The sequence below is a fragment of the Plectropomus leopardus genome, chromosome 17 (genome assembly GCF_026936395.1).
Source record: "Plectropomus leopardus strain MGB_pleo_1.0 chromosome 17, ASM2693639v1, whole genome shotgun sequence".
Taxonomy (NCBI): domain Eukaryota; kingdom Metazoa; phylum Chordata; class Actinopteri; order Perciformes; family Serranidae; genus Plectropomus; species Plectropomus leopardus.
In genome coordinates this window covers 31,172,115-31,184,570 of record NC_142192.1, presented here as the reverse complement: position 1 = coordinate 31,184,570, position 12,456 = coordinate 31,172,115, and the positions used below count along the sequence as shown (strand labels likewise).

The following is a 12,456-nucleotide window of genomic DNA, read 5'->3' as shown; positions in this document are numbered from 1 at the left end:
AAAATGAATGAATAACAAGCCCTTCTTTGCACAACGTGAAACCCAAACTACAACCACTTTGTATTTTTCGCCTCAGGAAAACAAAAGAGTCATTGCACCCATCAGTAAGGCGCTGGTTGTTCTCCTTCTGTGTTTTCATAACCATTTTGATGTTTTCTTACTTCTTACTTTACTCTGCCTCTGAGAAATGTGTGCAACCACTTCCTGTTTTTTGTGTCCCCCTGGGCCAATCACGTTTCTGTAAACAGGGCTCACGACCTCCTGATGTGGCAAAGAGGTCGTGAAAGTAATGTCATCACTACATGAAAAGTCATTCAACAAAAAAACATTCAGATTTCCACAAACACCAATGAGATATTTGAATGCATTTAGTTATGTGTTTGTTTATTTGTTTGTGTATTTGTTTATTTATTCATTAACATTTTATGCCTTTTCAAAAAATATTTTTAGTGCACGTTTTACAATGATGCACTCTAAGGTCTTGAAATTTGACATGGACATACTTTGGACAAGTTTCTAACAGTGAAAGTTTAACATTTTTAGATTGCATGAAAAAATCAAACTTTCATCAGTGATTTAAGGTCAGGATTTTTTTTTTAAATTAGGAAGGATGCTAAAATTGTATTTAATAAATGTTTCCCTTTTTTACACTTCATATGTGTGCATGTCTTTGATATTCAGCTTATGAGATCATGGATACCGAATACTTGATGTTCTCCTTAATCAAAAAATGTTGCAGTACAGACATGCAAGGGCCTCTTAGTCCATATAAACAAAAGTTGCACAGAGCTGTAACAGTTTAAAACAAAACAAAACAAAACAACATCATTTTGGCCAGTGACCTTTTGTTTAGACCTGTGTGTAAAGTGTTTTTAACCCTATTTAGGAACAGACGTTAGCTTAGGATTAGGTATGTGCACGCATGATTTCCAGCAGTCATTATGTCTCCAAGGCTGCACTCTGGTGGCTCAAACGTGTGTGTGTGTGTGTGTGTGTGTGTGTATGTGTGTGTATTCTCCTGTGCTGCTCTCTGGTGTCAGAAAGTAAAGTTGCTTTATTGTGATTCTTCCACATTTTCAAGCCCTGCTGAATATTTTTTTTTAATGCGTGCACAAGAAAAGCAAAAAAGAAATTCAAAGAAAAATATACTTCTGTACGACAAGAGCAGTTAGGTTTGATTAAGTCAGTCAAGAAGACTTTCCGTATGGTGAGAATCCTGGAAAGGTAAATTAGAAAATACATCTTTTTGTAATTTGGGTAAACTTATGCTTTGAAATATATTTACTTTAATGCTGTGTGCTGTCTGATTATTGACTAATAAACGTATTATTTCTCTAACGTGACACACACAGTGAAGATTTCACCACGGACGCATAAAAAACCCAAATAACATAATGACTAAGTTCCTGTTTTAGATATTCATTCCTCTTTCACTGCACAAACACATTCTGCAGAAGTTTGGATGAACAGCTCGTCATCTCTCGACAGGTAAAGATACAGATTATAAATGTGTTTTTTTCCTAAAATCGGTAATGTATTTACATGAGGAAAAAATGCTAATTTGTTTTGTGAAATCACTTGTGTAACTTTAGTCATTTCTAACTGTAACCTGTTTGAGTCAGTTCTTCTTCCTCTTTTTAAAATCTCAGTATGACTTCAATATCACATTTTGATGTTTGCATTGGCTTTATTTGAAGTATTTTGTTATATGTTACATTAACCCTTTGGGCCCTGAATGAAGAAATTACAAGAAAACAAGCAAGAAATTAGAAAAAAACAATAGAAAAAAAATCTAATTACCTGACAAAAAAATAAATATATTTTTGAAATTAAAAAGAAACTTTAAAAATCAAACAAACAAGGGAGTGGCCTGAAAAAGTGCTCATGACAACTGAAGTGATAACAATTCTGTTACATTTCAAATTTGCAATTATAATAATTATCAATATAGTTTTTCCCTAGCTTTTTCTAATTTTCTTAATCCACAAATTCCTTGCTATTTTTGGAACATTTCTTACCAAGCTGCTCATTGCCTTTTTTAAATGTTTTTTGAAAGAAACTGCACCAATTTGCTCAGGGTTCAAAGGCTTAAATGCATGTAAAAGGTGTCTGCAAGCAGCTTCATGTTTCAAAGGGTTTAAAAAATGTCTGAGTATTTCTTTTTATCATAGAGCTATATTTGTTGTTATTTGTTTGTTTGTTTGTTTTTAATTTAACTTTTATTTATTTATTTTTTTGGTAAAATGTTCGATTGTTCTTGTTGAATTTAGACTTGTTTTCATCCAGCTGTGATGGATGTTGTTCTGGCAGTTGTCACTTTGCTCATCACTCTGATGCAAGGTCAGTAGTTCCCTCATTACAAATGTAAAGAGTCCTATTGTTTGTTTGTTTTTTTATTTTCAAATCAAAATTTCCCTCTTAGTTCCAGAAAGTTCAGTATTAAAGACTAATTAAGTTGAATAAATGTCAAGGAGAATAAATGGTGGCAGGTAATACTTTGCTGTTGCTTTGTCAACATAAATCTGTTTAAAAGAGGAAAAATTGTGCTTTTCCTTATTTTCTGTCATATACGTGTGTGTGTGTGTGTGTGTGTGTGTGTGTGTGTTTATATGTTACAGTGCTGGATGTTCATGTTAAATATGGGCAAAATGTCAAATAATGAAGTAAACGTTTGTAAAAGTAATCCCTGTGAAACAGTACGGCAGAGAGTATGAAAAGAAATCAAGTGTTTTTTGAACATTAAATGTATTATATTAAATATATAAATATGTTCTAGTAGAAGCTCTAAATACAAGTATGAACCTGAAATTGAGTTTAATAGGTATTTAAAGTCTCGCATTTTGCTCCTACAGGTGTATCTTGTAACACCTGGGGTGTGACGCTGCCCCGAAGCATCATGGGCATCGCTGACTCCTGCGTCACAGTCCCTTGTCGTTTTGAGATCCCCAACAATGAGGAAGCAAACTTTGTAAACTGTTCGGATGGTGGTATTTGGAGGAGAGGAAGCATTGGCGGTCGTTATGTCCTCAATGCACGCAATCCTAGCTCTAACATGCTACAAGTAAGTCGTCTCTTTCAGTGACAAAACTCATGAACGCCACTGAAGTTGACTTTCACCTGTCAGGCTACAAATTGCTGGCATGAAAACAATTCATTTTCTAACAACAGAATCAAACATCAGTGCTGTTTTTGCACAGATTACATGTGTATGACAGCATCACTCACATTTTTAGTTCAGTTGTGTGCAACTGTTAATTATTGTTTAACAAATTGTTAAACAAAAAAAAAAAAACATGTTTAAAATAGTTTTGTACTTTTAGGGGCAAATAGTCGGAGACATACTGAAGAAGAACTGCACAACATTGTTCCGTGTTTTCCCAAAGAACTTCAACGACATGTACTTCTTCAGGCTGGAGTGTTTAAACCACATTAAGTTCACTTTTTCTGATGGAGTCAACATTAGCGTCCAACCAGGTATGAATAAAGGTGATCAGAGACACTGGGAAACTGTGACTGAAAATGGTCGTTCTGTTGAATTTAATGTGCAAATATTCAACCTTGTTATTTATCACTAAATCTTAGTCTTCTACTGTGAGTATTTAGGTGTTTGGTGACACAATTAAACAACATTTAACTGCACACAATTAAAAGTCACAAAAAGAGAAATTTAACTCTACATTTAATTACATGGTTTACTTACTTATTTACTCACTGGTGCAAATATCAAGGCAGATTCGCAAAATCTACACACTTGGTCAGCTTAAACACTCCTCTTCTGAAACGCTCCTGATGTGTCCTGTCCTGATGTGTCCCGACACAAAGGACGGAAAAAAATCAAACTTTTCTACGGATAGACAGTCTTTTTTTTGAGCCTCAACAAAGGTGGAATCCAACAGACGCTTGCTATTTTCAGCTGAGCAGATTTCACAAATATTTGAAGCCCCTATAAGTCAGTTAAGATGAGAGAGGAGGTTTTTCTTTAACAATTATGGATCACAGCAACTAGGAAGTGTCTTTGAGAACAGAGTCACACATGTGCACACAAAATGTGATGTTGATTGGTCCAGTATTTCAGTAGTTTGCAAGACATACCTATGCACACCCACGACCAAATGCACGATCACCTCCATATATATTTATTAGGATGGTTGATGACCAACCCAGAGCTATAATAGTGTGCATTTTGGACTCACATTCAGCAGTTGGACAGATCTTTGTTATCTTTGGTTCCTCCCGGACAGAGCTGCCTCCTCCCCGGCTGATTTCTAAGAGTCCGTTGTCAGAGGGAGACCGGGTGACCCTGCATTGTGTAGTCCCACTTCCCTGCTCCATCCTGCCCCCCTCCATCACCTGGTACCCCCGAGACGACTCCAGGCAAGAGCGTACTATCACAGATCAGGTAAGGACTCGATTATTCATTGATTTTTTGGTGGACACACTTTACTACAAACATTTAAGCAACTCAAGTATTGTATTTAAAGGTCAAGTATACAGAATTTAGAGGATATATTGGCAAAAATGGAATATAATATACTCATCTAGGGAAACTGGTTTGTCTTTATTGTCTTTTCACTGCTTTAAATCACCTGGTCTTTTTGTTTTGAAGAGGAGACATCTGCAGATAATTCAGCTCACCCTAAAAACCTGACGAAGAATAAACACCAAAGGAAATTTCAGCTGGTTGCAATTTTACAGCTTGATGCCACTAAACTCCTCTTGAATGTCTGACAGGTGACCATGATGTCCACTGTGCACTTCATCGCCTCAGCCGACCATAACAACCAGACCATCAGCTGTTCTGTCTCGTACCCGCTGACAGCAGGTGGCAGCAGCCTGCCGTCTGCAACCACTCAGAGGCTCAACATCCTGTGTGAGACAGTCGGTGTTTGTCTGGATCTGTTTCAGTGACTACAGTAGCGTACTTTAAATATCATAAAAAGTAAAAGAAGAGAAAGGATTTTTTTTTTAAAAAAACTCTCTCTCTAAAGTTTTCTTTTAAATTGAAATGAGACATGACCCCTAGTTTCACACGAATTTAGTAAAAAAAATTACAAGAAAATAAACACACACAAAAAAGGGTATTTTCGCTGTAACATAATTAAAATATATAATAATGGTAACAATAATAATAAGAGGTATTTCATTTTATTTCTCTATTTTTTTAAACAATTTTTCAGGTCATTTTTTCGTCACCTTCTGCTAACTTTCAATTTCCAGACATTTCTTATCAAGCTGCTCATTGCTTATCCCCACATGTTGTTGTTGAGGTTTCAGAGGGTTAAAAAAGGGGTTACACGTAGATTTCAACTTCTCGGAATAGTCAAAAAAGTTTGAGTCTTGGAGAAGATTACAAAAAGATTTGAGGAGGAAACATTGTAACTCTAAAAAGTTCCTCATTTATCAACGGAAGTAAAAAAATCCAGAAACTCTCAGATATTGATGACTGATTGATTCTTTAATTCACTGACTCATTTGTTCTCCTTCTCCGCCTTTTTCTTCCCTCCTGCCTCCTCTATTATAAAGAAGCAACGCTGATTTATTGCCCATTAAGTTGAATGTATCAGACACAGTACAAAGTAGTTTAAGAATACAGTCGACTTGTTTCAACATGACTTCGACTCACATGTCCTGAAGGGTTTTTTTTTTTTTTTTGCCAGATGGAAGTTTTCCTTTACCGAGACAGTGTTTAAGGTGCTGAACTTGTCTTTACTTGGTGTTAACGGAAGTAACAAACCACTGAAGTGGATCTGCAAGCATGACTCAACACGTCTTTGTTACTGTAACTGCAGGCAGAGGAACCTGTAAAGACGAGCTTTTACACAAATTATTTTTACTTCTTCCTGGTCTGGGAGTAAAACAACTCTCCAGCACTGAATTATAAGCAGCAACAAAAGCAGTAATACACCCCCTGCTAGACTAGAGGTCAGAGCTAAGCCCCTAATGTCCTGGTAACATCCTGAAATCTGACAAATGTCATAATTTCCCAAAGTCCTTAAAATGTCCTAAAATCCTTAAAATGTCCTAAAATCCTAGAAATGTCTTAAAACCCTAGAAATGTCCCAAAATCCTGGAAATATCCTAAATTCTGAAAAAATGTCCTAAAATCCTTAGAGCATCCTGAAATCGGAGAAACATCCTAAAATCCTAAAAATGTGCTACAATCCTATAAATGTTATAAAATCCTATAATCCTATAATGCTATAAAATCCGAACATGTATTGGGTTGCTGTGACCCTGTCCTCCTGTAATTTTGCAAAAGTGCCCCCCAGGCAAAGCAATTTTAGTATCCCTGATGTGGAGAATCCAGACAACCTGCCATTTATTTTGCCAATAAAGTTTTGACACAGATATCCATGTCTCCTTGCCAACAGATGCTCCCAGAGCCACCGTGGTAACACTCAACATGCCTGTTCCTGTTCCTGAGGGCCGCACGGTGATCTTTACATGCCAGAGTGATGCAAACCCACCTGTGAGCCTCTACATCTGGTTCAGATTCAACAATGGCAACGTAATAGAAAATCTTTATTCATTGGTTTGTCTTTGTTTACTGTTTATGCATGTGTGGTCTTTCAGGAAACATATTTATTTCACCCAGACCCAGACAGTAAAAAACACTCAAATGTACATCAGCATGATAACAGCTACCTTAAATCACAAAAGTTTTCTATGGGAAAATTCAAATCTGTTGTTTGAACTTTGTTATGGCTCGTGTCCTGGTCCTGTGGCACATGAACTGCAGCCAGCCACTAGGAGACGATAGAGATGTTTTAGATTCATTTCTGCCAGCCCGTTCTCATTCTGAAGTCATCAAATACTATCGCTTTTGCAGTAATTTTGGCGGAAGATCCTGACAACAAAAATCACCTTTTAAGGCTGTATGATACACCACTTTATTACATTCAGACTGGAAGCAAACACCAGACTTCCTCATGAAAGTCCGGGGTTTGTTGGACCAATCAGCCGCTTCTCCCACCCACCCTATAGGGATCTTTGTGCTCCTTTTATTATATCATTAGTGGCAGCGATTCAACCTGACACCCTCCAGTGGCATATCATGTAGACGTGACAGGTACCATCTGGCTATGTTATCAAGTGATGCTGACTATCGGCGTATCATACTGCCGTGGCAGGTGCCGTCCAGCAGTCCGGTGGCATTTAATAACATCATGAACGGTTCTGTCCAGTCACATTATCATGCTGCCGTGCAATGTGCCGCCTTGATTGTCCGGTGGTGTATAACAACAAAACGAACAGTTCTTCCCAGCCACACGTTCAACGACGTTCACCAGCGTATCGTGTAGTCACAAAGGTTGGCTGCACTGTAAAAGTGGTGGCATTGGATGACGTAAGAATGAGAACGGGCTAAAACTAAACAGCTGTCATGTGTCCTTGTAAACATATATCTCCTGTTGTGTTAATGCAAGTATGCAGTAATGTGTGTTTTCCTTAAAAAAATGGCCTGATTTTATCTTTTAACTGGAACATTGATCACTTCTCCTCATCACAGCTGACTAAGAAGGGGCAGGGAGAGATGCTGATCCTGCAGGCCCGTCCGGAGGACAGCGACTTGTACCTGTGTGAAGCTCAGAATGAGAAGGGCTCTCAGAGGTCCAGACCCGTGTTTCTGGAGGTCAACATCACTTCAGGTAAAGTAAGAGTCATAACATAAACCAAAACTGCAGTGCTTTAACATGCTAATACTGTTCATCCGGTCCTCTGTACACGTATTTCCATAGAATAGTGCTGCAGCTTGCGACTTATTAATTGGAACTAGTCAATGAATCAGTGAATCTTGTGATCACTGATTCATAAGTGACAGAAATTCGAATGTACTAGGTGGTGACTCTGCTGATGAAGGTTAACGTATTTGACACCAATGATATCTGCTGCCATTTCTTCTCTCTTAGCTAAGTCCATTATTTCAGTACAGTATATGGCAAATATGTATGCATGACCGCACCATCTATCAGAGCAAAAAAAACAGAGAAAGAGAGACTTCATCCTCTGCTCAGAATGCCATAACTCCACTATGTCTTTACATTAGTAGTTTACTGCCATATTAATGCTCTGTATATTGCATACAGCACATTTCAATAAGTTAAAGGAAAGTGAAAAAGAGGGCCTGATTGCAAAATAACTGAAGGGTTGAAGATAGATTTTGATTAACATTACAAAGTGGAAAAACACATACATGTTTATTATTATTCCTAAAATTACAACAGTTTTTTTCTTTAAATATTTTGATAATTGATTGTTGTTGTGTTAAACTATGTTTTTCAGGTGGTAGTGAATGTGTCGTGTTACTTCCCTACATTCTGTTTGGAGTCGTGTTGGTGCTGTATATCCTGACTGCTGTTGTGGTTGTGTGGAAATATCAGAGGTAAGAATATAATTATTTGGGGGTCATATCAGTCTTTTTTAATATGATCTTTAATCAAGATTTTGCAGTTTAATTATTAGGTGCTCCATGTTCTTCAAACTACACAAACGGGTGTTGAACAATAATTAGTTGCTCTGCCAAAAAGAAACTTTCCTCGTAGTTTTGGCATTCACATTCCTTTTGTGTTTGTTTTTCTTCTCTTCCCAAGTATCTCCAGGAGGCTGAAGGTAAGTGGATTTTTTTTTCAGTTTGACAGGCAGCCAGACGGGAGTGAAAAATGCTCCCTGTTCAACACTAATACTGTAGATCTGATAAGGCGTTTTGACATCCTCTGCATGTCACGGTCTACTCACAGTCTCGTCTCGCTGACATCCTTCTTCTCTCTTTTTGACTGAGGCAGGAAGCCGTTTGGTGACTAATCTTTAAACATGTCATCCGTCATTTTTCTTGCTAAAAAGTGAGTGTCTTCCCTGCAGCATTCACAAAATAAACAATCTAGGTCTAACTGATCCTCCAAATATGCAAGTTGAAAAGTGCAATGTCTGAAAAGGCAAATGATAAATGTGAAAAATAGTTTGTCTAGTGAGATCATGTGCAGGATTTGTTAGGAATAGGCACAATAAATCACACTCAAATTCAGCAGTTACTTAAGATGTTTTACATGTTGCGTCTTTTCTTGACTTACACATGGGGGTAAAAAGCTATTGTGCGCATGCTTATTCATTTGTGACCTATGCTCAAAGTTTTTTTTTTTTGTTTTTTTTCACCTTGCATATCAATGATTAAAAAAACAACTGTTTTTCCTTAACTTCAAAAACGTTAGTTTAATTTTAAGTTCAGTGAATTTTAGAAGACAAGTCGAGGAAATTGTGTAATGTTTCGAAACAAACTAAAATTCTTTCATTTATTGAAATTAATCTTAATTCTGTTGAACTTAAATCCTTAACTTTGAATAACTTGATCGTGATTCAGTATTACTTAATATTTTTAGCTTACATAATTTAATCTTTAGTCAATTGTACTTAAATTGTTTAGTTATACTGAACGATTTAGGTACAACTGAATTAAGTTTTGTTTTTTTTATCATGAAAAATTACCCATAACTTTCCTTCTCATAATACAGTCAACTTAAAATTTAAGGCATCATGGACACTAACTTCTTTTAAGTGGAAACAACTAGTTTTTTTTTACAGTTAAGAGTTTACTTTGCCTCAAGGTCACACTGTGAAGACCATGAGGTCAGTTTTACTCACTGCACATCCGTAAATCATTCATATGTTGTGACATTACCACAGTTTACTTTCCTTTTACTTCCTCTTTTTAAAGCCACTTTTTCATCACTGCAAAAAGTAGTAACATTTAGTCATGGTGTCTGCTATTGCTCTCACATCCTGTATCACAGAGAACATGCTTATTTGAAACATCTTATGATATATAGATATATCTGCATACCTTTTCTTTTCTTTATTTTATTTTATTTAGCAGATTGAGCTGAAGGGGGAGCACACCTATGCTGACCTGAAGACCTGCGGTGTCGCCTCTGACTATGACCAACTACAGGTACCTGCTAATCTTATAGAATTATTAAATGAAATATTATATTTGTTGTCCTGATGGGCACATAAATATATCAGGAGAAAACTGAATAGTAAAAGAATGAGTTTAATTTTACAGCAGGTTCTTATTCGGAAGTTTTCAAATATCCCTATTTGGTCAGTAATTTCAGTGTCAGACAGACCAAAAGTCACCTTCTGCATCGGTATAATACGCCTGCAGACAGCTTCAAATTATAATACTTTTCACTTTAGTATGCTACACCAACACGTCCTCACTCCAAACTCATCACATGGCGCCACTGTGTCAGGACCTTCAGCTGTTGCGGTGATGTCAACAAATGCACGTCACAAAAATGGACACTTGCGTGCGGAAATCACTGACAAAGTGGTGCTATTTGACAAGTTTGGAGTGAGAATGGGCTGGGATGGCATCAGTTTAATATAAAAATGCTGGAAAGTCCCTTGAGAGCGGATGGGAGGGGCTGTGAATAGGTCCAACAAACCCTGAATTTTCACCAGGGAACCCGCTGTTCTCTTCCCGTACAAATGTTGAGCCAAACCATGATGTTTGTTTTTAAACCTTAACCAACTTAACTTAACTTTTGTTGCCTAAAACCTAACCAATTGCTTTTGTTGCACAGAGAAACAAAACTGCAACTTAAGTGTATTCTAAAAAGACACAACAGTCATACATTAACAGGACGTCTCAGGACGTCAACAAAAAATAGTGCGTCATATGTAGATGTCAAAAGTCCACCGACAAGGTGGCTATGTGTGACGAGCTGGGAGTGAGAATATATTGAATAGAAACAGGAAGAAGGGGGCGATGTAGCAGGACAGTGTGTCTCGTGTTCAGACTTGTTGAGGCATGTTCTAACATGTGGGAACACGCTCCATTTACACAACTCTGCTTTAGCTTGCTTAACAGACAGAGTTCAAAACTCTCTGGAAAAGATCCAAAGGAGACAACAGCGTGTGGAAGTGTCCCAGTGGGTGTGTGTGTGTGTGTGTGTGTCACTGACCTGATGGGGAAGTGAAAACAGTGTCCACTGGTGCATTTCGTCATGCTATCGTGTTTCCTCGCTTCCTCGCATGTCTTACTTCCACCCGCGGGAGATGCCAGGAAATCCTCGATTCCATATAGTGTCTGAAGCAATGTTAGTTACTTATGACGTGCTGCACAGCACCTTTCAAACCGCTTCGGACCCATGTCAATAGAACCAGCTATTTAAGAAGAGTTTTAAAACCTTAAAACAGTATGTTTCGTAGACAGATAGGTTTTTAAAATAAAATCCTTGTATAAACAAAAGGCTCTTATTCATAATTTAGGTGAACTGCTTAACATAACTGATTACTATTAGTATTGTTAGTTGTTAATTTTAATCATCATTTAATAATAGTTTTATAATCCATTTAACCCTTTGAAACCTTTGATTTGGAGGTTTTTTTGCCATTAAATACATTTAAATAAGCACAGTGTATATAGTTTATAGAAGTATCTGTGTGTTGCTCTGCCTATGCAATACTCATATTTTTTAATGTTTCTTTTTTAATCCCAATAAGTTTCGACAGCCTAAAACGATGCCCACTGCTGACGTTCCCAACTATGAGAATCCCATCGCCCTGCAGGCCAATTTAAGAAATCAGCCGCCATCGAAGTGGACCTGAAGGAAGGAGTGAAAGTTTGCATTAATGAGGTCTAGATGAATGTGTTGAATTTCAGTGTATAAGAAGATTTTGTGTGCAGAGAGTTCAAACGTGTTTATTTCATATTCTTTATCTACTTGCTATTTGTGAAGTATTGTCAAGATCTGTACGTGTGAATAAGGAGTTCTTGTTGCTGAGTTCAGTATAAACATCTAAATGAAAAATAAGGACGTTTAAGAGGATAAAGACTTCTTTAATTCCTCATAATTCTCAAATCTTTCTCTACTCTAAACAAAATATCCGCTCGGCTCTTTGGGGATGTTCTGAAGCTTGAGGTTTTACAGCCTGTGACTTTTTATGTCACAAAACAAAATCGAGACATGCAGTATCGTAAATGCTGGTAACACTGGTGGTTAGGAGGTTAAACCAGAGTGAGGATAGAGAGCTATGCTGACGATAACACCACAGCCTCATTTTCCACACAACTTCAGTCAAACTGCTTCAAAAGATCTTCTTGTACGACACACAAAAAGACGATGTCACTTCTGCTTCGTTCGTTTCCACTTTGATCTCTTTGTGACACATAATGTTTGGTCATTTACTGGTGCACAGACACACGCGAGCTCATGATACAAAATAGTTAGTGGTGGAAGAAATCCTCAGATCCTTTACTTAAGTGAAAGTTTTAGGACCGCACCATGAAAACACTCCACCCAAAGTAAAAGTCTTTATTTAAAGAAAATTATCAACAGTTTGATCACAAAACACAACGCCACAGATGGCATGCTGACTGCAAGAATATCCACTAAAGCTGTTTCCTGTAAAACTGAAAGTTCATCACTTTACCATAGGACATCTCCAATGTCATTTCTA

General features: G+C 37.3%; 1 protein-coding gene across 4 annotated transcripts; it reads left to right on the top strand.

Moving 5' to 3' along the window:
* The first annotated feature begins 1,375 nt into the window (after nucleotides 1–1,375).
* Nucleotides 1,376–11,811, top strand: LOC121957964 (myelin-associated glycoprotein-like). Of its 4 annotated transcripts, none has more exons than XM_088090558.1 (12): nucleotides 1,376–1,488; nucleotides 2,271–2,340; nucleotides 2,853–3,061; nucleotides 3,321–3,474; nucleotides 4,242–4,399; nucleotides 4,732–4,870; nucleotides 6,372–6,508; nucleotides 7,508–7,646; nucleotides 8,281–8,380; nucleotides 8,589–8,607; nucleotides 9,866–9,940; nucleotides 11,500–11,811. In XM_088090558.1, exons 2-12 carry the CDS (start codon nucleotides 2,292–2,294, stop codon nucleotides 11,602–11,604), a joined length of 1,284 nt encoding a protein of 427 aa, XP_087946684.1. In that variant the 5' UTR covers nucleotides 1,376–1,488; nucleotides 2,271–2,291; the 3' UTR covers nucleotides 11,605–11,811. The 4 variants fall into 4 exon arrangements, with proteins under 4 accessions (XP_087946684.1, XP_087946683.1, XP_087946685.1 ...); XM_088090557.1 differs by having other exon boundaries at nucleotides 9,863–9,940; XM_088090559.1 differs by lacking the exon at nucleotides 11,500–11,811 and adding an exon at nucleotides 8,781–8,837.
* The last annotated feature ends 645 nt before the right edge of the window (nucleotides 11,812–12,456 follow it).